The sequence below is a fragment of the Rattus norvegicus genome, chromosome 11, assembly GCF_021556685.1.
Source record: "Rattus norvegicus strain SHRSP/BbbUtx chromosome 11, alternate assembly SHRSP_T2T, whole genome shotgun sequence".
In the NCBI taxonomy this organism is placed as follows: Eukaryota; Metazoa; Chordata; class Mammalia; order Rodentia; family Muridae; genus Rattus; species Rattus norvegicus.
Window position 1 is genome coordinate 78,700,427 of NC_141544.1, and position 25,200 is coordinate 78,725,626.

The 25,200-nt window shown below is 44.9% G+C and overlaps 1 protein-coding gene and 1 non-coding gene across 4 annotated transcripts in view; both read right to left on the reverse strand.

Moving 5' to 3' along the window:
* Positions 1-25,200, reverse strand: part of Hspbap1 (HSPB1 associated protein 1) — a 54,615-nt gene that overhangs the window by 597 nt on the left and 28,818 nt on the right. Inside the window, exons 3-8 of one of the 3 annotated variants that reach the window (XM_087575401.1) lie at positions 22,307-22,488; positions 22,121-22,195; positions 10,374-10,510; positions 6,879-7,050; positions 5,499-5,582; positions 80-190 (exon numbers count right to left, since the gene is read on the reverse strand). In XM_087575401.1, coding sequence (XP_087431527.1) covers positions 80-190; positions 5,499-5,582; positions 6,879-7,050; positions 10,374-10,504 — 498 coding nt within the window. In that variant the 5' untranslated portion in view covers positions 10,505-10,510; positions 22,121-22,195; positions 22,307-22,488. 3 annotated transcript variants of the gene reach the window in all.
* LOC120095731 (small Cajal body-specific RNA 8) lies at positions 17,735-17,865 on the reverse strand. The gene has a single exon (XR_015633783.1).

The window sequence follows — 25,200 nt, forward strand, 5'->3', positions numbered from 1 at the left end:
GCGCTGGAGACCAGCCGGACCGACTCACCATCAACATCAACACCGAGAGCTGGCCGGGGCACCTGGCCACCATACATACCTCAGTGGGGTTCAGCCAGGTCCTGGGGTGGTGCGGGTCCTCTGCGGTCTTCAGTGTGCACACGAGCATTCGGGTGACCGCCTCCTCCACCCGGGCGAGGTGGTCCTCCTCCTGAGGTAAAAAAGAAAAACAAAAACGAAACCACACTTTCTTATTTGTCTCTGTGCCTCATGATTTAAGAGTTTTAGCTGTATGTGCTGCCCCCGTAAATGCCAACCCTGTCACAGAAGGCACCCCGTGCTGTTGGGAGCACTAGAACTCATGTGTGTTCATTATCGTCTGCTGTCTATGAGTGTAGTTCACCAAACTTAAGAATAAAAATTATGTTAGAAGACACAGGTCTTATATACGAATGACTTTAGACAATTTTTTCTAATCTTTTCCACTCCTTGATATGTCCACAATTTTTTTTTCAAGGAATTAATAAACACATGGAACAATGATCCTTATGGAGTTTAAAAAGCGAGTCATGTGACAAACAGAACAGGCAGCTGGTTCAGTGTGTCACACACGCAGAATGCATGCTTGCCTGCATGGGGGCCAGCATTGGATCCCTCAACAAGAGGTGGTGTAGAGGAGAGACTGGCCATGGTGACACATGCCAGTGGCTGAGATGGAGACCACTCAGAGTCTGACACCTCTAGGATAGACGGATGGGCTGGTGGTCCATCTGAGGCCAGGCTGGGTTACAGGGAGACAGATGGGTTACAGAAAACAACACAGATAAACAAAAAGTAGCTAAACATCTGAGCACAGCTTCTTAAGATACAAGGTAGCTGTACCGATAAACAGAATTCAAACCCACAACTTCTACTTATTAAAAAACTCAGCAAGAGAAAAAATTCAAACTAGATGCCCACAACATACACAAACTAAAAAGAGATCACTACAGAATATAGAAAAATTTTGCATACATTAATAAAACAATTTTTAATGGGCAACAGACACAAAGACAAACACTTTGTAAAAGAGCGATTATTTGACTAACAAATGCCTCAAGTCCTCAGGGGCCAAACTTGCACCTCTGCGGGGTCTGTTTGCGCTCATACCAATTCTCAGGAAGATTCTAGAAGGGATGACTGGGACAGCAGTACACTGACAAGCTTTCAGAAAAGACTATGGTAAAATCTGACAAACTAGGGAAGCCATGTGGATTCAAATCTAAAGAACACATGAACATTAAAATAGTGTATCACAACCAGGCTTGATCTGCCTCAGAAAAAAAGGATGAACTAAGAAATCAGTTGGTGTAATGTATACTGTCATAGTTTTATTGAGGAGAATTGTGGGGAGTGGAGGAGGCCGTGAGTGAACGTGTGCTGTTAACACGGGCACAGCAGAACCAAGGACCCCAGAGCCTCTACCCATGGAGGAATGCATGGCCAAGCCTGCCCTGGAGGGTGAGGTTCAGAGGGAAATGGCAGAGCCTTTTCTGGACCATGTGTGGATGTTGACAGTGTGTGCAGAAAACATCCACCATACCTTTCTCTCCCGCTCCCAAAACACAGAGATAGCTTCTATTGAGATTAGCTAAATCTGCCTGTTCAATCCAGCTGTATACCACAAACCTTGCTTTCTGGTTGATCTGCACATAAGGACTGCCCCTCCTTGCCAGCTACACGCAATAACACATACTCCCTGCTCAACTCCATAAATGTGCTGAGCTTCCAGGGTGCTGTGGCCACTCCAGAGAGCCAGCCACCTGTGCTGGTTTGAATGCAAACAGCCTCCAAAGGCTCACAGGGAGTGCCGCTATTAGGAGGTGTGGCCTTGTTGGGGCCAGGATGGGTTTCGAGGTTTCAGAAACTCAAGCCCCACTGCCACTCTCTCTTCGGGTCAGGATGCAGAATTCTCTCAGCATGTGTCTGTGAGTTTGTCATTTCCTCTTTCCCTCCCTAGAAGCTACGTATAAACATAAATGATTTTATAACATCGTTCCTACTGATGCTTAAAAGGCATGCAGTAAAATTCTACATTCCCTCTAGATTTAAAAAAAAAAAAAAGACAACCAACAACAAAACCCCCCGTGAGAGAGGTAATGATGGATGCCACAATTCAGTCCCACATCTGTCATTTTTAATTACAGAGAAACCACCACACAGTTGAAAATGACTATGCCCATAATCCCAGCAGAGGAGTCAATGGAGGAGGGTCACTTCAAGACTCTGCAGCCACACTGAGCTATGAGACCATCTCAAAACAAGCCAGGAAATCAACCAATCATTCATTAGAATCCCCCTAAGCCGAGCATCACCTCCAGTATTTATGATGAATCAGATGTGCTAGCGCTAGCCAATGTGATTAGATAAAACAATTACAGGCAAACGAATGGAAACGAAAGAAGTAAACTGATCATTGCTTGCGGAGAATTTGAGCTATGTTTAAAAACCCAATACAGTCAGAAAATATTTAAAAAAAAAGAACTCAATCGAAACCAATAGTCATGATATATACCAACACTGCTCAGCCGAAAGATAGAACGGAGGTATGGGGAACAAAGATCTTACTATGGCAGCCAGGAAGGATGAAATCCTCAGATACAAGCTTTGATGGGAAGAAACACAAAGTCAGAGAGAGGAGACTTTCTAAAACGCTTGTAAGAAAGAAAACTGAATTTGGACAAGGAAGAAGAATTCAACATTTAAAGTTCACATAAAATTTAATATGGATTGAATAAAAGTATTAGAAGCTTTTCCTCTTCAAACTAGATAAATTGATTTACAAGATTATATATAAAAAAATAGAAGCAAGGATAGCCAGGAAAACACTTTAATAAAAATGTGCTGAGAAGTCAGTCTTATTGGCTATTACCAAGATGGCAGATTCGGTAAATAAAGCAGGAGCAGGCAAAAGGACCCAGATTCACATGTGGCTCGGTGGACACTGCAGTGGGTAGAATCACAGGTGCATCAGGAAAGGAAGAAGAGACTTTCACACAAACCAAGTCTCTCACAATACTACTGGGACTGGAAAGCCTCCTTGGGAAAAGATACACTCACACTATATGCTTCCCAAAATCCCCCATGTTTTTAAATGTGAACTCCTGTAGATATCTAATAATTCCCTTATGACCTCAGAAAGTGATCACTTTGTTACTATTCTTAAAAATCCAATCCTATCCACAGCGCAGCCTGTGTAGAAAGCTGTGGGAGGAAGGTGCTCACAGGTCACTTATGGAAATGCAAAACTCCCGAAAAAACTCCGGGGGTGGGGGGAGGAAATGCAAAACTCATCATGGCAGAGGGTGAGACACAGGACCTGGGGTCAGGATCCTTCCTAAAGTCACACGTCAGTGAATACGGAACAACACATGCACAGGTCACCCCGACACCATTTATAATTATAAAATGCCAGAAGCAATCAAACATGTCCGATGGGGGTCTACTGAATGACAGAGGAGCACCCCCACAGTGGGATATAGTTGCTAGGAGGGGGAAAAGGATATTTTTAGTTCTATTAATGTAGGCAAACTGTGACATTATTGCCCAATAACAAAGAATCAGAAATCAATGGGATTAAAAACAGGAGACCTTCTTAAAAGGGTCAAGCAACTGATAAACTGTGGCCAATGTAGATTTTTAAAAAGATGCATAAATGATTAATATCAGAAGTGAAAGAATGACTGTTAGTGTAGCGTCTATGACATTAGACGGACAATGAAGAAAGCCTATGAGAAGGTTTATGCCTCTCTCCATCCCATCCTAACAGCCAAAGCCATCTAAGGAACCAAGTCTATTTATAGATGCCATACTCCAGTAGAGGACCCATGGCTGTCTGCAGACATGATTAGCTTGCAAGCCTGGAGCCCGGAAAAGCACAAAGGGATCCTGGGACAGCTTCATGTGGCAGGAGGCAACAATACACTTGACCGTTCATTTAGGCGTCGTGAAGGAGTTTCTAGTTGCACTGGCAAGGAGATTCAGAACTCTCTGGGTACACTGGAAGGTTCAGACAACTAACACAATGAAAATTAGGCTGGCTGGGAAGCCAGGTCAGGGGCAACCCAGCACTGACAAAGACCACATGAAAAAGCCTCAGGCCAGACAAGGTTTCTAGAAAAGGGGGTGCAATGTTACAAGCATCACTGTGAGGAAGCAATCTCCCCACCAAATACACCCAGGGGCCTTCAGAATTATGTGGTATGTATGACATCATACCTCTTCTCTCTCTCTCTTTTTTTAAAGGTTTATTTATTTATGAGTGCACTGTAGCTGTCTTCAGACACACCAGAAGAGGGCATCGGATCCCATTACAGATGGTTGTGAGCCACCATGTGGTTGCTGGGAATTGAACTCAGGACCTCTGGAAGAGCAGTCAGTGCTCTTAACCACTGAGCCATCTCACCAGCCCCTACCTCTTCTCTTACTCATAGCAATTTCTGCGGGTGTGCACATGCGTGTGCACGTGTGTGCATGCATGTGTGTGTGTGTGTGTGTGTATGGATCATGTTGGATGCCTTTGCCCGTTGCCTGATTTAAGCTTCACAACCACATTCCTGAGCTGGGTTCAGCTACAATCACTGTTTTGCAAGTGAGCTTACAAACTGAGTTTGCCTGGAGTGAACCATCTGCTGGAGGATGGGGTAGGTGTGAGTCTTGCAGAGGATTCCACCGCACATTTGTTCCAGCTGCAGCTCCAAGCAGACTTTCCAACTGTGAGGCTGCTGGCCTCCCAGCATACTGCGCACTGAGCCCAAAGGCTTTGTGTCCCCTCTTCCCTAAGCCCTTAAATACAGCTTCCTGTTTCAGTAATTCTCGGGACCTGCCTACTCCAAAGCCTTTCCCACAACAAAAGGAAACATCTCAACCAAGGGGAGGGTGCAGCTGTCAAAGACAGCAGACCTGTCAGGCTGTGGATTAAGAGGGGCAGAGATGCAGGCAGAGCCCTAAGGGGGATGGGTTCAATCAGAGCCTCTGGGTAAGACACGGAGCTGAGGCTTCCGGCTGAAGAAACAGATTGAGCCCAGTAGCTACTGCACTGGGCACTGGGCTCTGTTGGAGAGCACAGGGAGCCAAGATGAAGGTGTTACTGGGAAAAGGGTCCTGGCAGAAATGAGTGATCAAAATATACGGCTGAGTGATTCCACTTTGAGACAATGCATATATCAAGATTAGAAATGAGGGGGTTGGGGATTTAGCTCAGTGGTAGAGCGCTTGCCTAACAAGTGCAAGGTCCTGGGTTCGGTCCCCAGCTCCGGAAAAAAAAAAGAAATGAGGATCCTGAACCAAGAAACAGGTATTTCCATCTGGGATGGTGTGGGACATAATCGGCAATGTTAGATATGGACAACAGATCCCAATGTCACAGAGAACTGGTGACCCAATGCTGTAGACAGGCTTTGCTTATCTTCGGCACGCTTGTTAAAGGACAATGACGACGACAACAACAACAACAACAACAACAACAACAACAACAGTACCAGCTCAATCCAGGAGTTTATACTGACGGTGACAGGATCAAGAGACTCCACATAATGCCACCAGTGTCTGGGAACAAACAGAACCTGCAAACCAAAGAAAAGATAGTCAGTTACCACAGGAACCGGACATTTCTCACTGTAGCTGAGACTGCTAAAGGGAAAGAGAGACAGGGATGAGTCCAAGGGAACAGAGTGACGAAGGGAAGAACGACCCCCTCTCCCTGCCCAAACCCCAGCTTTTCCTTCCCTTAGCTGTCGCTGTCACGAGCTTACAGCTTTCCACTCCTTTTAACTCGGTGACTTCTGCTCAATCTAAATTGTAGTAAAGGCTTTGAACCCCTCTTTGCCACTGGCCAGTGGTGAACATTCTGATGGAAGGAACCGTGTGGCTGCTTCACTTTATTTACTGGAAAACCTCCCCAGGGTACAGGAAAGGCCAGGGTGCCAGGAAAGGACTGGAGCAGTCAGAACCCCCAGACACCATAGGAATGTAAAACGGCCACTGTGGAGAACACTAGAGCCGTCTCTCAGAAGGCTGACCACACCCATCTGAACCACCTACCCTGCTCCTAAACACTCAAGAGCCTGACAGCAAGTGCACAGCAGCAACACACATTCCTAACGGCTCGCACAGTCACTGCGGCACACCCACGGAGTCAAGAACTGTTCAGCCTTGAAAACACGTTCTGCATCAGAGGTCAGAGACAAAAGATACCATATTGTTTGGCTGCAGGTGTACTGCCAAGAATAGGAAAATCTACGGAGCTAAAAGTAGAGTCGTAGGAAGAGGCACGCATGGAGGGAAGTGTCTGGTGGAAGATCGATGCGATGTGGCCGGTGGATCTGCGTACATGTGTGAGAGCAGGATGGGGGTCAGCAAAGACGGGGCGATGGAGGGAAGAGGGGGCAATGGAGGGAATAAAAACTTTTCAAATGCTAAGAAACTGGTAGAACAAGGCCCAATGTTGTAAGAGAAAATCTTCCCGCAGGCTGGGTGTGTGGAATAGTCTCTTTAGAAGGGCTTCAAATATCAGCCATTCTTGAAGAAAACCATCCTGTCTACCTGACTCAGCACAGGATGCACTGCAGTCTGTATCTGTCTTGTCTGGTGGAACAGGTATTAACTGTGAATAGTTCTCATACCCATGCCCTAAGTAATAATAAAGGCTCCATCTGCTTAAATTCCTCAACGCCTATTCCCTCCCGTCACCAGCAGGAGGAGCTGTGCTCCCTCTCTCCACCTCTCAGGCCCGCAGATGGGGACGTTGTCCTCCAGCAGCCAAGTTACTGGGAGGAAACTATTCCCATCTGCACATGGGAAGCACAGGCACCAGGCTGTGCTGGCCACTGACAGCTCATCGATGTTTAAAGCCCCATTACCTGTCCTGGGCTCAGTGTGACCATATGTCTTCGAGCTTTCTGGAACTGAGGGAAACGCTTTAAATCAGGGTTGACAACATTGATTTTACTGAACACACTAGATTCTTCGTAAGGAATTCTGGTTGGATAAAGGAAAGGTGTATCTTCAGGAGGAAAGAGATGCCATCTTTTCCTAATGAAAACAACAAGATACGAGTTAGCTCTCAATTAGAGATAAACCATGTGAGAAGGTAGCAGATGAAGGCTCGGTTTTACATATTTAAATTCAGCTCATACAGGAATGCAGCCTCTTACAAAGCTGATCCCCTGCAGATGTCTGATGGAAGGTAGTTCCCCTGTCCCCCACCCTCCCGACCCCTGAGGGTGTCTCGCGCCCACCCTCCTGAGTCCGTCCCTCTCTTTGCTGGGATAGGCTCTTATTTGTAAGGTGTTTCCTTTGCTTTTTGTATCTTAGAGCAAAGCTTGCTTATCACTGCATTCAGTCCTAATGCTGAAGCTAACCAGAATAATATTTATTACATTTTATCTTGAATGTATGTGTGTGGTGTATTTGTTATGTGTGCTTCTATATCATGCAGATGCACGTGCACGTGTGGAGGTGAGAGGCTGATGTCAACACATCTGTCTTCCTCATCATTCACCGTCTTTTTTTTTTAAAGATTTATTCATTTATTATATATAAGTACACTGTAGCTGTCTTCAGATACACCAGAAGAGAGCATCAGATCTCTTTACAGATGGTTGTGAGCCACCATGTGGTTGCTGGGAATTGAACTCAGGACCTCTGGAAGAGCAGTCGGGTGCTCTTAACCGCTGAGCCATTTCTCCAGTCCATCATTCACCGTCTTAACTCCTTCTTTTTATCCTGATGTTTCGAGACATGGTCTCATTATGTAACTTTACTGGCTCTCTTGGAACTTGCTATGGAGATGAGGTTGGCCTCATATTCATAAAGATCCTCCTGCCTCTGCCTCCAAGTGCTGAGATTAATGGCCTGTGTCACCACAAAGGTGGATCAATCACCTTACTTTCGGAGACAGGATCTCTTTGAACGCAGAGCTCTGATTGGACAGACTGTCTGGCCTGCGAGCTCCCAGGGCCCTTATGTTTCTCCTACCCTCTGTACCCGAGTTATAGAAGGGCACCACGCCTGGCTTGCTTGTGCGTTGTTGCGTACTGAACTTAGGTCACCATGTTCCTGAGGTAGGTATTTTAGCACTGAGCCAGCTCCCAGCACTGCAAATATCTAATACTATCCTGAATAAGCCCCGGAGCCCTCCCCAGCAAACAACTTCAAGACCTCTCCCTGTCTGGAAGTTAAGCATGTTCGATTGATCTAGTAAGGATGAGAAATGAATAAATAATACCACACAACCTAAGAGTAATATAACTGAGGATCTTTTAAAAGGAAAAAACTGTTTTATAACCTGGATCTTTTTCTTTTTTTTTTTAGGGGCGGGAGTAATAATTTCATTTCACAAAACTGTAAAATTCTGTATTTTTAGTACTAGAAGGAAGAGTGCTGAGGCAAAGAGGGCAGGAGAGTGAAGAGAGTCAGGAGAGCTGATGGCACCAGGGGAAAAGAACCGAGCCCCAGTTTTGAGGAAAAGCCATAAGGCCCTCCTGAGTGTGAGCACTGGCAGGCCCCAGTCCTTCTTGCGCAGGGAAGCAGTTCTCAAGCTGTCAAGTGTGCACTCAAGTCTCATTTCACTTTGGAACTGAAGGCACCACAGAAACAGTGAGGTGCTTGACTTTCCTGAAACCCCAGGGCAGCCTACTACTCTCACAGCCACTGGGACAGAACTGCTGAAGTTTAGGTCTTTAAGGCAGCCTCTCCAGGAATGGCTGTTCCATTCCCCCAAACCACGGCTAGTGTGGAAGCCATTCTTGGTTACTTGGTATGCTAATTCTGGAAGGGATCTGAAGAGGTCATCAATTTAATTTAATCTCTAAAATAGCAGGGGTGGGATGGGAGTCCACGTCTGCTCGGTATCCCTTGGGCTCAAGGGGCACCCACCCAGAACTTTCATCTTTTGCTTCTCCAAAGCATTTCCCAGAGGAACGGCCATCAGAACCAGACTATCCAACCTGCTCTGCTTGGCTTCACAGGTTAAAATGTACATGTCTTTCCATCAGAGGAGTGCGTCGCCATGCCATCCCCTGTTCCAAAGCCTCCCATGCTCTCTGTACATGCAAGGAGTGCAGAACTGGGGTGTCTGGAGCCCAGACCTCTATGTTCCACCCTGCCTTCTTTGTCCAGTCCTACCGCTCCCAGGGCACCATTTACACAGGTTTTCTGGGGACCCCGTGTTCCCTCCATCTGGGTGACAGAGACACCACACTCTGCTTCAAAGGCCACTGCACAAGACCGCTCTTCCCTGGACCCCTGAACCACCGTCTCCCCCACGTTTCAGTTCCAGCATCCGACCTCCCTTCATGGCTGAAGGCCTATCGGCAGCCCAGGGGAACTGCTCTCAGGGCAGTCCTGACCACCCCTACCTACGCTAACACACGGAACTTGATGAACACTCCACAGACGTTCACTAAAGCTATTCTATCACACCAGAATGCCATGAAAATGGAAATTATGCGGTTACAGTAAAACTTTTTTCTGTCAAAGGGAAAACACTGGAATTTCTCTGGCTTGCTTCCTAATTCAGAGCACATGGAAGAGGCAAGTTTAAAGCAATGCTCCATCTCATCACATTTCAATTTCCAAATTCTTAACTCCAAAAGGGCCGAGAAGGCTCGCCCCGACTCACTGCTGACTCCCCCGCATACATCAGTGTACCTGGAAAGTTTTACCTTTAACAAGGACTCAGTGAACGAACACAGAACTGCTATGGCCTCCACAGCTTCCGAGGTGACATGTGTCTATCCCTCTACCCTCACCCCCCCTCCCCCATTTCTCTTGGACCCATTCGTGATCATTTTGTGTCTAGTGACGCTGTGGTCCTTTCTGGTTTTGTCTATGAGTTGCCTGGCAAACGTCTCAAAGGGCTGGAAGGACAATCTGGGGCGCTAAGGCTGCACCATGACACCTGAGTATGCCCAAACTCCAGGTCACCAGGTGCTGCCACTCAATCCGCCTCTTCATGATCTACCTGTCAGCAGCCAAAGGGCTGCAATGAAGCCTCTATCTTCAACAAACTTCTCTGTTCTTCTGCATCAGAGAGGCAGGGGAAGGGAGTGAAATGTGCATGAACACTCCTAAGCAGGGAGATGCCTAGCAGGACGGGGACCTCTGGGAGATCCCTGATCATGGCCGAGACACACAGAAGGAAGGAAGCAGAACAGTGGTGCAGAGACGAGCCTTGGTCATGGGCTGGTGGACAGATGGGGGTGGGGCTATTATATGACCTCACCTTTTCCCTTTTCTTGTTCGTTCTTGTGTGTGCAAATACAGACAATTGGACACGGGCAGGCGCATACACACACACACACACACACACACACACACACACACACACACACACACGCACACACACACATTACCTTCCTTGTACTTGGAATACCAAGTTGCAACCATAGGAGTCCAGATGACAGGGAGTGTGGGCTCCCAGGGATCCGATCCACAATGTACTTTCTTGTCCATTTCTTCCAGGAAACCCAAAATCAGACCACATCACCTCCTGTTTGAAAAAGTGCACAGTTCATCAGGAACGGACCGCCAGCCTCTGTGGCGGTGCACACGTTCACGTGGACAACTGTGTTTAGCATTTATACTTTCTTACAAAAAATGCTGGAGATGGGAAGGGTTAGGTTTTCAGGGCAGTATGAAAAAACTTTTCAACCAATAATATCTGAGCGACTCCAGTCACAGCAGTCACTCAACAAGTATTTATTATTTATAACACCCCAGGAACTGTTGGGGGAGCTTGTGTGAAATCGATGAATCAATCAGGCCCACCGGGTGTGACTCTTGTAGCTGTTAGAGACAGACAATAAGCGACAGACGGAATTCTGCAGCCACCTGGGTAAAAGTACTTACTGCAGGCAGTGGAAGTGTCATCGAGTCTCAACGCAGGAGGCTTCAGGCCTTTAGGGAGACACAGTATTTGCAGGCACAAGCACTTTATTACCCCTTTGCACTTCGATGACCACATAAAAGAAGCTTTCTGGGGGAGCCCAGTCATTTAAAGGCATCGATACTAGAGCCTCGGCTCATACCTATAAACCAGTCTCAAGCAGATATGTCACAGAATGGCTTCTGAAACGGTGACTCATAGGTGGCTGACTCTGCTCTCTGCCCCAAGCCATGAATCCCTAAGTGTAATAAGAAAAGCACACTGCTCCAGCCTAGTGCTCTCTGAGGCAGGGTTCTGGGGCAGGTCCTGCCCAACCTCTTAGACTAGAAAGGAAAAGCAACCGGCAGCTCAAGCGTGCGAGTGCTGGTGTGCTTTTAATTACTACTGTTTTTCTTTCTTTTTTTTTTTAAAGAATGAAACAAAAATATTTTTATGTGTAGAATATTCACATAAACACCAACACCTCAAAAAAAACCTCTATCTGCAATCTAAATTCTCCTACTTTTGAGGGGAACATTAACAGCTCTATTAAAAAAAGAAATGATTTTAAAAAGACATTCAACGGATGGTTTTGAGGAAAACTAGAAAAAAAATTATTTTAACCAATGAAACGGTAGGCTAGTCAGGGATGTCCAAGAAACATTATAAGCTGCTGCTATTGTTCCTGGTTGCCTGCCCCTCCCCTGAAGCAGAAGGGAAATCCTTATTGTTGAAGATACCACACACTTGGAATCCTGGACTCAGGGGACCAGAGCTGGATATGACCTGAAAACTTCTTCCCTGCTGACCAGCTTTCATGGTACAGTTGGTGCCACACAAACTCCAAAAGGAGGGAGAGAGCCAAGAGTCTTACCCAGCTGTGACACATCCCACCACAGCAACCAGCATGGTGCAGCAGCCCTCATGGTGCAGGGGTGGCACACACCAGCAACAACCAACAGGACCCTGACTGGATGTGAGTGCTACTCAAGAGGACGGGTATCACGCTTGCTAGAGACCTGGTCAAACTGCCCTGAGCTAGTGAAGTCACACATCTTGTAGGGGAACATACAATCAGTAGCCACAAACAAGTGTAGTTCTTATTCCTCATCAAGGAAACTTTTTATTTCTCCTTTGCACATCGATGACCACTAAGGGATCGAAACTAGAGCCTCAGCTCATACCTATGAACCAGTCTCAAGCAGATGTGTCACAGAATGTCCTTTGAAACAGTGATTCATAGGTGACTGACTCTGCTCTCTGCCCTAAACCACTAAAGGAAACCACACCTATCAAATGAAGCGTTATGGAGCCCAGTCCCATCTGATACGTCCACAACCAACTTAGGCACCAAAGGCCCAGGGCTCACTGCAGAAAAAGGGATAAAACTTGAGTGCTAAAGGAACAAGAAGCTTGCATTTCCTAAAAATGTCGGGGACCACACCTATCAAGGCTCACTAACAGACTGCCTAAGTGTAGGCACCGAAGGCCATGCCGACGTGGAAGGTGGGAGGCCAAGGAGAGCAGGGACTCTGAATGAAGAGCTGTAGGCAACTAAGGAGCATTGAGAGGGAGGACGCACACACCAAGTGGTTATCAACAGCAAATGGTCGGCCCTGAAAACACGTCCACGTAGCAATCATTAGACAGACTTCGCGGGCTGTGCTGTTGCTGCTGTTATTTGTCCAAGACAGAGTTTTTCTGTGTAGCTCTGGCTGTTCTGGATCTCAGAGATCCACCTGCCTTTGCCCCCTGATGCTGGGATTAAGGAGGAGTGTACCACTACCACCCAGCTAGAGCTGGTGCGGTGTTTAGAAACATGAATATATTCATTCTCTCTCTCTCTCTCCCCCTCTCCCTCTCTCTCTCTCTCTCTCTCTCTCTCACACACACACACACACACACACACACACACACACACACACACGTGACAATAAAAAGAGGCTATGATTTTAAGAAGAGAAAGAGCAGTATGTGGGCAGAGCTGGATAGAGGAAGGGAAGGAGAGTGATGTAATTATAATATAAAGTATTTTTACAAAGGAATGAGATTATTTAGGGGAAGTTTTACGTAGAATGCTTTCTTATGTTTAGATTTTGCAAGGATGCAAAGTCAATTATGGCTTTAAAGTTTGGTTTAAACTCATAAGACAAAGATCTTGCAAAGTATCTGAATTTTAAGCTGATGGGATAATAAGGCGTTTTTAGAGATGTCTAGGTAAGTAGGATGAAAGTGACAGTGTTTCCAGGGACACTTGGGGAGATGGCTCAGTCAGTAACATGCTTGCTGCACAAGCATGAGGACCCAAGTTCCACCCCCAGAGCCCACACACACTGAGCTGAGACCGGCAGCCCCTGGTAGAAACCTGGGCCCTTGGCTTAGCCAGTCTCACCTAATCAAGGAGTTTTGGGCCAAGTGAGAGACTATGCCTCAAAACCCAAAACAAAGCAAGGAGTACACCTGAGGAACAACACGCAGTGCTGACCTTTGGTCTCCAACTCCCCCTCCATATGTACACACATGTACCTGCACACTCGTGCACTCTTCCACACAAGCATTTCATGTAAGACCAAACACAGCACATCTCCTGAACAGAAGAGCACTGCTCAATGAAAACAACCTTGGTTTATAACAGGAGAGTAGGGGAGACACTTTGTGTTTCTGACTCTTGAGATGGCCCTGCTTTATGGGTCATCTCAAAATGAATAACACTCCCAAGACAAATAGTATACGATTTATACATAATGATGGTTTCATCTGGTATGGACGTATGGTAGTCCAGTTTCTCCAAGATCTGAAGATTCCCAGGCAGGTCCCGTACTTTCCTAACACCAGGGAAGGTGAACATTCACGGGCGAGACATTGCTAAAACACTAACGAGTATTTGGAAACTGCCGCCCCTCCTCCTATCTGTTTTTCTTTTCAACTTAATACCACTGAGGTAAAACTTAAATATGATGACGTGTACTATTCTGGAGCACGGTACTACATTTCTGACAAATGTAGACATCAATTACTGGCAACAAGGATTAATCAGACCTCTATTTATTCCCTAAAGTTGCCTCTTCCAGGCAGTCAATCCTCCTGCCTCCACTTTCATGCCAAGCCAATATTTGGCAACTGGGTTCTTCTAGATAAAATTCTAAAAATGAGGATCTACACTGAAAATTTCTTCTTTTTTTAATGGAGTGTGTGGGTGTGTATGGTGTGTATGTGTAGTTGTGAGTGTGTGTGTAGTTGTGTGTGTGAGTGTACAGTTGTGTGTGTGAGTGTGTAGTTGTGTGTGTGAGTGAGGGTGAATGTGTGCGTGGTGGCACAGCTGTGAAGGACAGAGAAGAATTTGTGGGAGTCAGTTCTCTCTCCCATTTGGGTTCTGGGGATCAAGCCCAGGCTATCAGAGTTGGCAGCAGGTGCCTTTACTCACTGTGACCTGAGTCCCCACCCCGCGATGACTCCTGAGCCTTAGGGGTGGAGGTATTCATATCCTTCTCAGGACTATCATCAGCCTTCACTGAGTTTCAGAACTGTGAGGACTCTAGGAAGAGGCATCCTCATCGTGTACCTGCTAGATAGATAATTCCAAACCCAGAAGATCCGGGGTAAACTTCGCAGGTCTCCAAAAACAAAACTCCTCCCAGAATGAAAACCATGACTGTGGGAAGGAACTTAAGGGGGTTAACAGGGGAATGAAGTAGATTAGAGAGGTTTGTGAAGCGTGTGTATGAGTGTGTGTGTGTGTGTGTGTGTGTGTGTGTGTGTGTGATAATGTTACACTCTTTTTTTAAAAAAGGTTCTGCCACAGGGAGGCTAAAGGCAGGTTGATCTCTGTAAGACACGAGAGAGTCTTTTTCAAGCAACAACAACAAAAAGGAAGCAAGCAAAAGGGTCCTTAATACATTAAACAACAGCCTTTAAACTCTGCAGTAAATACAAATTAACAAAAGCATGTCTGCGGTTCAGCCACCAGTGAACACAGGCTGCTCTTCCAGAGGTTCTGAGTTCAATGTCCGTAACCACATGGTGGCTCACTTGGCACACGGGTATACGTGCAGACAGTGTGTGTGCACACATGCACACCCACACACTCACACATATATAATAGATCTTTTAGAAAAACATGTCTCATTATTCTTGCTTGGGCACTACACTCCTAACCCATTCCCAACATTTAGTGACAACATTACAGAGTGTGCTACAATCTGCATTCTGGTAGAAAACATACTTCTTGATTCCGAGTCTGGGTTTCTGAATAGGTTTCAAAGTGCTGCCTTTTTATGGTTTCTACTGCTGTGGTAAAACACCACGACCAAAGAAAGCAACTTTGGGAGGAAAGGACTTATTTCACCTTATACTTCCAGGAAACAGTCCAGCACCAAGGGAGTCAGGGCGGGAACTGGAGCAGAGGCCGTGGAGGAACGCTGGTTACCGGCTTCCTCCTCAGTTTGCTTGCTCAGGGTCAGGCCCTCCGGGTTCCTCAGTGCTTGCCCCCTGCTGAGTCCTGTGCTGCAGCGGAAGCTTTTGTTCCTAACAAAGGAACATCCTGACCTTTCGGTCCAGCACCTGGGCGGTAACACCTGGGCGGTAACACCTGGGCGGTAACACCTGGGCGGTAACACCTGGGCGGTAACACCTGGGCGGTAAAATTGCCGAGTCAGTTCCTGTTTTTTATCTTGAGGGCATAAACCAGTTTTTCCACTGTTCTTCCAGGAATTTTCTACCCGATGAACTTGGGATATATATTCTGTGAACCTCAGTAAAGCGTTGGCATTCTCGTAACACGTATGACCCAAGTATGTTTTTTTTCTTGAATCCCGAAGGCCTATGCCTGGCTCTTGGTACCATGACAGTGCAGGAGCCGTTAGCTAAGCCTGCTTTTGTACACCCCATGATCATTAGCCTAGGATGACATAACCCACAATGGGCTTGGCCCTCCAGCCTAATCTTAGACATTCTCTCAACTGAGGCTCCCTCCTCTCAAATGACTCCATCTTTTGCCAAGCTGACTTAAAAACTAGACAGCATAAGTGCCATGACAGCATGAGAGCTCAGTCTCTCATTAGGGTCACTTCTCCAATATCTATGGTGGTGAACACAGCACTTTCAAAACACTGCGGGGTTATTCATACGAGTTCCTCCATCTATTTTTACTCAAGACCTAAAGAGTTCTTATTTGCTTGTTTTGTTTGTTTGTTTGGTTGGTTGGTTTTTTGAGACTGTGCAGTCCTGGCTCAGATCTTCCTGTTTCAGTCTTTGCCGGGATTAAAGGTATATGACACCATGCCAGGATTCGAAACGCTCTTAAACCCGTCCCTATGAATAAGTTCAACTGAACACACAACCAACTTACCCATACTTTTTTTTTTTTTACAGTTTTAACAACCACCACCACCACCACCACCACCACCACCACCACCACCAAAACATTAAAGAAAACCAGTAGGTTTTAAGACAGGATAATGGTTTCTGCCAGACTACCACAAAAACCAATAATGACCAAAAAAAAAAAATCATTTAGAAATCCATGATTAAATTACTTAGTTTTATACAATATTAAGTTAGAGAACATTTAAACAGGTTCCTTGTTACCCTTGCCTACTCTGTAGGTAAGGATCTACAGCCAAGGGTTGAAATGGCTGACCTTGACAGCTCCTACACTGGACTGTGAATGCCCAGCTCTGCAATGTTCCTGTCAGTCTTTGACCCACTGTCTTACTCTGGTTAGTTTCCATTTCCCGGTCAGACTACAGAAAAAAACAACTATTCATAATTCCACAACAAACGTACACCTGAATAAAAAAATTAATGTTGGTCAGAGCAATAAAACTAGAACTCTTAAAAATACCAAAGGCTGGAGAGATGGCTCAGCAGTTAAGAGCACCGACTGCTCTTCCAGAGGTCCTGAGTTCAATTCCCAGCAACCACATGGTGGCTCACAACCATCTGTAATGGGATCGCCCTCTTCTGATGTGTCTGAAGTGACAGTGTACCCACATACATGAAAGAAAGAAATCTTAAAAAAAAAAAAAAAAAAAGATTGTTAACTACAATTAATTTATAAAATTTAAAAAATTTTCCTTTTCCCTTGGGAAAATGACCTTGCCAGACTACCACAAAAAACCAATAATGACAAAAAAAAAAAATCATTTAGAAATCTACGATTAAATTACTTAGTTTTCTGTACCTTGGGTACGGAAAGAGAAGGTCATTAAGTCTCTACTTACTGAATAGATTGGTGCCTAAATTCTATTGTCTATTTTTTTAAGCTCATGAATTCTTAGGTGCTGCTCTGTCTCATCAGAAAGCATCCCCGCCTGAGACTCCTTTAATCATTTCCGAAACAGCTGCCTCTATTTCAACACATTCACACAGCCATGTTACAAAGTCCAACAGGGCTGAACTAATCTTCCATCTATTGCTTTTGCAGATTCGATATCCTGGTGACTTAATAAGACTCCTGACTCTCCACAGCCAACCTCAATCATAACACGAAATAGAATCTACCTGGGAAACAGTCTTTTGGTACGAAATTCCTTTCATTATATGTTGATCCTTCACAACCTCAATTTAAGAACGTTATCAATAACTGCAAGGGATAAAGGTAATGTTTCTCACAAATTCCCTACCTTCCTCGGGCAGTGAAGAGAAAGGTGCAGACATGCTTTGCTGAGCCAGTAGCATGAATGGGTGAGTAGAGAACCAAGGAGACTAATTTTATCACACACAAGAGCCTGGTGCCAATGACTTCAGGCCAGCTGCAAGGCTGCCAGCTACTTCCCACTCACATCATTTACCAGCCAATATATAATCACTGCATTTGTTGTTGTTGTTGTGTTTTGTTTTTTGTTTTGAAATTGTCTGCCCCGTATCTGTCCATGACGATTTCACTCAATTCGCCCTGGTCATCAAAAGGCAGTTTACTGTGGGGAGATCTAGTGACAATTGGAGCAGCACTTCTGCCCAACTTGTGTATCACTCTCCCGAATTCACTGCATATTTAACAGAGAATTAATCTCCTTTATGGAAGAAAAGATTAAGTAGATGGAGACCTCCAACAGAGGCTGAGTTAAAACTTATAAACTTGGTAAAAGGCTGAAGAGAGCTAGAAATTCCTTATCAAAATTGACAGATGTTACACTTGATTACCTAGAAGACACAGAATATTTGACAAGGGCAAAGCCAGCGGTTTAATCAAAATGTTCTTTAAAGAATGCCAAAGACTAAGAATGCAGTCATTCAAATACCTAGTCCACGCTCAGTCCTATGCCAGCAGCTCTGAGGGGAAAGGAAAGCACACAGCCCAGAGTGTTAGAGGACCAAGATGCAATTCTATGAAACACCAGTACAAATCGGACACAAAGAATGCCAGCCAGGGACGTATGTGTTTGGGTGGCTGAGATTTCACAGCCAAGGCTAAATCTGAGCCAGCCCTAAGAAGTAGAACTTACTAGACAAAACTCAAGAGGGTCTGAGCAATGGTCAGAAGGTGGGAGAGAACATAGTCTGCTGGGGAGTCAAGGAGGAGACCAGATGGTGGCTCATGCAAGCAAAGCCATTGGGCTTTGGGGTGCTGGGGAGGGCCTTAAATGCTATCCTTACATAAGGCTCTTCCTGGCCCTTTGGATCTGTAACGTCAAGACTGTCTTCACAACACTACTACACTGTTATCTGTCTGCTTCACTGTTGACATTTGTGCTGATCGTGTGTACCCAACGGGGAACAAAACTGCTAGTGTCAAGACAGTGCAATTAAAATGTACTAATAGTACTGTATTTTTAAAGAATTATCTTTATTTTATGTGTATGGGTGTTTTTCCTGTGAGTTTGCCTAGGCCCCAAATGCATGCCTGATTCTCATGGAGGCCAGAAGAGGACATCAGATTCCTGGAACCGGAGCTACAGATGGTTGTGATGTGTGGTCTGTGCTGCACCAGTAGGTGCTGGAAATCAAACCTGGGTCCTTCGGATAAGCAGTCAGTGCTTTTAACTGCATAACCTTCTCTCCAGCCCTAAGTGTTATACTATTTTTAAAGGTATTACTGAGGTATAATTTAATGTATAGTGAACAGCACATATGTAAAGCATATGATTGATAAATCTGATCGACCTGCATCCTGAGACTCCATCAAGATGACACATTCTGACCATGTTCAAAACTTCTCCAGTATCCCTTCATGACTCATGTCTTCCTATAAACCTCATTCTCTGGTGACCAACAACTTACTTTGTCACTATAAATTAGTTTGGATGTTCTAGGATTTTAAGGAAATTAAATTCTGCATGAAACATTTCTATTTTGTACTAATATTAATCAAAGGCAAACAAAACAAGGTAAATTGAATCAGAATAAGGAATATTTCAAAGTAAATTCATTTCATCATAATAAAAGGTCAATAAAACCAAGTGTATGAAGCAAAACCTGACCTATCTAAAAAAAAAAAAAAAGGGCAATGCTGACAGAGGGCTCTATACCACAGACAAACGTATAGAAGTCAGTGAGAATGTAGCTTATAGTGTCCCTCTCTTTACCACAGACAAGACAATGTGCAGAAGTCAGTGAGAATATAGGTCACTTGAACCCCAGTCTGACTTCAAGCAGACTTATGAGGTACTCCACCTAACATGAGATGTGTATTTTCTAAGTTTACATGGGACAGTTATCAATATTCACCATCCTTGGGGCTAGGAGATAAACTTACATATTTAAGCTGACTGAAATAATGAGAATTATGTTTTCTGACCACAATGGAGTCAAACCAGAAACCAAGGACAAAAAAATGGTTAGAAAAAAACCACCAAATACAAACCAAATTTTATACTTTATAAAACAATCAACAATTAAAAGAGTAAACCACAAGATAAGTCAGCAAGTGTTTTAGCCACATGACAGTGACACCGGGAACTGCACCCTGAGACACACAACTTGGGGAGCTCCTGAGTCCTGAAACCTTTTCTTGAAAGAATGGTGTGGTACTGACAGTGTGACTTCTTAGGTGATGAAGTGCATCGAGCCCACTGAAGCACGGCAACATGGAGAAGTGCTCCACAATTCAGGAGCCCAACATTTCCAGATAGCTAATGTCTGACATTTCCTAAGATCCACTGTGTAAGCTGGGCTGGGGTAGTTTGTTGTAGGGATACAATACAAAGAGTTCTTCCACTGTAAACTCAGAGTCTAAATTGCAACTAACGAACTTCTAAGGAAATAGCCCTCTCCACGTTTGGTGCGATATTCTTAAAAATCTCACAATACTGAGAAGATTGTCACATCCTCCTTAGCTGTGCATATGTGAAACGAGATCTTCTTCATCTCTTGCAGACCAACAAACTGCACCCACTATGAGGAGCAGTAGACATGAGACTCTAAGTGTCCTCAACAGCCAGGCAGTAAGATGACTTGCAAAATAAGCAAACCAGCCCACTCTTCGAATCATGTTAAATTTCAAGGTATATTTTCTTAAAATACCATTTGTTGTTAACATATAACAGGCTTACTACGCTGTCTATTTTTTTGTTTTAGTTTTTGGCTTCTTGACAGGGTCATATGTAGCCCAGAGACTGGACATAGCTCAAGCTACCCTTGATCTCCTGATTGGTTACTCACCAATTACCTCAAGCCAATAGAAAAGCTGGAGGCAGTAACAAGCACGACTTAGTAACTAAGATAACGGTGTTTCTAAAGCAAGGCTAGAACTTAGGTGACTCTGATGAACAAAGAAAACTGACGGATGAAGTATAATATTTTAAAATTAACAGTCTTGATACAATATTAATAGCTTGACTATTCAGAACAGAACTAACTACCAGAATGTGAACCAACAAACTCATTTAACTAAAAAAACCAGATTTTATAAAGGGCTTAGAGCTCCAGCTTACTACCATACTTAATGGCCTGGCCATGTGTGCCTGTGGTAGCTATGCCTGGGACGAAGCAAGCACCTTGACCAAGTCTACTGGGAGGCGTAAAAGCTGGCATGAGCTTGACGCGGAACCGCCAGGAGTGCTTCATCTAACTTCAACAGACCCCTTCTGAGAAAAGGTTTACACAACCTCCTTGTGTCTTATTGTTCTTAAAACAGAAATAACTATTAAATCATAGGGTTATGGTGAGGACTTTAAGGCACTTAGACAGGAACCAGGGACATGGGATTGGTACCTTATTGCACAAGAAATTACTGAAATGTGGTGGGAGGTGAAGGTCCAGTCTACAGAGGGGTGAGGGGATGGGGAAGACCGAGGAGCTAAAAGTTAATTATGAAATCTGTGAGTTCCAGGGTTAAAGATCCATAATGTGACTTAAAATTATAAGAACCCTTACCACTCAGAAGATCAGTAAAACCACTTAAAGATGGCCATGTAGGTACATTTACTGAACATTTTCACAATCACATTTATTTCATGGCCCTAAGGACAGAGGCTCTGCATGTGATGGTGCAGTCTGAATCCCACGATCAGGAGACAGAGATGAGGACGGTGAATAAATGAAAATCACAAAATATTTATAGTAACTATGTGAATTCCTTGATTCAGTAAGAAAAGGAAAGACACAGGTTGAGCAGGAGCGGTCTAACAGCCAAAGAGCATCACACATCACACCCAGGAGAAGGGTCCAGGGCAGGGCAGACATGGGTCGCAGGCAGGGCAGGCGGAGGGGAGCAGAGGATATGAGGTAGGAGTAGCCAGACTAAAGGGGAAATACTTCTTTCTACAGATGACAGACGCCATCACTCTGCCTGTTAGGGTCAAGGCAGTCATGTTAACAAGCTCCCTGAGGCCACGCCCTCTTCCCCCATCCACACTTAAGGCAGAACAGAAACCAGAGCAGGAATCTGCAACTCACGCCACCAAACAAACTGAAATTTGAGGTAGAATACACTCAGGAGAAAAAAGACATGGTAGTCTACAAACCCTCTTCAGGTATGTCAGAGAACATCCACATTCTTATTTCCACAAGTATTCCTACACTTCGGCAGGGCTTTGCTCCGCCTCAGCCTGTAAACCACCCGGGGAAAAGTACACAGAACCTGAGCAGAGACTGAAGGCAGAGGTCTCTGGTCATCGCCTCTGCACGGAGCAGCTTCCTTAACGACCTGCACTGATGACAGAACATGAGTTCCCATGTAGGCCAAAGGGAAAGTAAGTCCCACTGCAGTCTACACTTCTAGCACAATCTAAACTTCGCAGGCAGTGTTTAAAGGTGAAGGTGGTGAGCAGAGAAATACAGAATATTGCTACTCACCTGTGTAAGCCAAATGTCAGCCTCTGTGGAGTAGGCCTTTGGCTTCAGTGGGTAAACCGGTCAGGACTTTCATGACTACTTACAGGAGAAACAGGCAGTTAAGAGAGAAGGGACCAGCAAAACTCTAATTTAGGATGGCTCTCGGAATCAAATTCTTACCAAAACTAAAAAGAATGTGCAACTCACCTGGAAAACATCCGTCTTGTCCTCAAATAGAGTGACAAAATATTTATAGTCAGCATAAGCCCAGAATTTGGAATGATCATACTTTTTAAATGGTCCAGAGATTCTAGACTGGTCGCAGTTCCAGGCCAAAAACTCCTCAAGTGTAGCATCCACGTAACTGCATTCGGTTTCAAACTGAGGAACTGCAAGGTAAGAGAACACACGGTTCAGTAAGTACAGTCTCTAAATACTTTTTTTTAAAAGGTAAGTTTGACCAAGATAGCATTAACCAATATTTAAAAATTAATTATGTACTTGCTCATAGAACAATTTATATCATTCACAATAAAAAAAAGAACATGGTTGTGTTCTTAAGATTAGTGACTGACTACCCTCCAAGTCCTAGCATGGCATGAAAATTGAGGGAGAAGGATCTTGGGTTTGAGGGTACATGGTGAAAATAGGAGTGCAGGGAGACAGAAAGAGAAGAGACAGGAAGAAAGGAGAGAGAGAGGGACACAGAGGGAGGAGGAGAAAGGAAGGGTAAAAGACCATCTCATTGTAGTATGATCCAGTTCCCTACTCTGGGGATCTGTGTCCACTCCTAGTAATGCTCAAACATTATCTGCCTCTCTTGCTCTCGCTGGCTCATGAGAGTGTGTGTTCTCTAGCAGACTGTGCTGGCTCATCTTTACTGCTGACTCGTCTGAAATCAGAATCACCCAGGACACACCTCTGGGCATGCTGTGGAAACATATTCAGAGATGTTTAACCTAGGAAGAAGACTCACTCTGAACAAGAATGGCATGGACAGAGTGGAGGCGGGGTGGGGGGTGGGGGGTGGGGGGTGGGGGGAAGGGAGGGAGGGAGGGGGAGAGAGAGAGAGAGAGAGAGAGAGAGAGAGAGAGAGAGAGAGAGAGAACAAGGTCCAATGTGGCAGGATTCACCTCAGTGCTGCTGCAGTGAGGGATAGATAGCATCCACTAATCCAAGGCCAAGAGGAATCCTTCCTCCCTTAAATGGCTTCTTGCTGGGTGTTTGGTCAGAGCTCGTGACTGCCTGGACACTTGGGTGGAACATGTGTTTATTATATCTTTGTATGAGACCGGTCACTGTATTGCCAAGGACCAGCCTTGGCTTGGAGAGGGGCTCTGTGAGAAGGAGTGTTTGAAAGCAACAGAACAAACAACTCAAAGTCAAATGGTGGGTTACAAGCTCATAGCCTGTGTTCTGCTCAAGACAGCGTTCCAGACTGCTCTCTGTTCAAGACAGTCTTCTTCTTTTTTTTTTTTAAATTAATTCTAAAAACTCTCTGGATCACTCATCTCTTGCAGATCAAAGGCCAGTCTTTTATTTACATGTCAATTCAGTAATTACTCCAGATTCCCTTTTGATCATCCCACGAATCAGCATCCCATGACCCCTAGGCCCCTTGATTCTTAGAGACAGCAAACACAAGCATAGACAGTAAGAAACCGAGGTGGGACCCCGCCCTGAAATCACCATTCCTACACACCTGTGCCTGGACCTAAACTCCCTTGAACTCAGGAATCTGCTTGTCTTTGTATCTTTCTGACAAGCTGGCTCATGGTGCAGCTGCCTCTGTTCCTTTAGCTCTGTAAAGCTCCTTATACAAATCACATTGCATCCTTTTATTTTGCATAGTTGAGAAATTATATATTTTTCAAACTCATGTTTTCAACATTCTTTCCCACAGCCTTAAGGGCTGTCCTGAAGGTCACAGCATTCTACCATTTTGCTAAGACATAGGCACACCCTCACCTCCCAGACTCATGCTGTCTCTGATTATCATGGAGTCATTACCCTAGGCAGAGAGGACATCCCTTGAAGGAGGAACATAAAAGTACGTACATTATTATACAAACAAGCCCCATGCCCACAGCCTTATGCCATTAACACTTGTGGAGGCCCATGCCCTGGTGGCTCTGTTCTAGGGGTGGGAACCACACCATTCCATCCCTACCATGGCCAGGCTGGACTGAGCACTGGGACTCCCTATGCAGACCAGATGGGCCTCACATTTATAAAGACGCACCTACCTCAGCCTTCAGACTAAAGGTCTGCACCACATCACCCAGAAACACTTCTGTTTCTTAGGTTGTGTACACTAAAGCACCGTGTTTTACACAAGGAAAGTATGAGAGAGAGTGCATCTCTGGGGCCCTTGCTGTTTTAAATAAGGAAAGCATCACTGGAGAGAGCCTGCATTATTGGAGTCTTCAGGAATTTTTAAGTGTGAAGTGATCCTATGTTCAAAGAGCTTGAGAGTAAAAAGAAAGTTTAAATTAAAAGATAAAAAAAACTTAAGGCAATAAGTAACTTTAGGAAGATTTCCTCTCTGCACTGCATGTTTACAAACATGCTCCTAAGAAGCACTAGCCGGACAATGCTAATTCAGTGTCTGTTCATTTATTCACTAACTCAGATGGCGCAGGATCATTTACCAAGCACATAATTTGTGATTAGCAATGTACTTAGGCTTGTAGGGACACAAAAGAAAAAGATAATGGTCTGGAGCTAACAATGTAACTCAGTAAGGCCAATGATGCTTGTAAAACCTCAAGAGGTTGAGGTGTGAGGACAGTCTGTTCAAGGCCAGCCTGGGCTAAAAGGCAAGACCCTGTGCTATGGCTTAAATATGGAATGTCCCCCGCAAGTGAATGTGTTCGAAACCTTGGTCCTCAGCTACAGAAAGCAAACAGGGTACTGTTTTAGAAGGTTGCTGTGGTGGTTTGAATGAAAATGGTCCTCTAGGTCCTTAGGGAGTGGAGGTGTGGCCTTGTTGGAAGAACTGTGTCATTGGGGATGAGCTTCAGGGTTCAGATGTTCATGCCAGGCCCAGTGTCACTTTCTTCCTGCTGGTCTGGATGTAGAACGCTTAGTTCCTTTTCAAG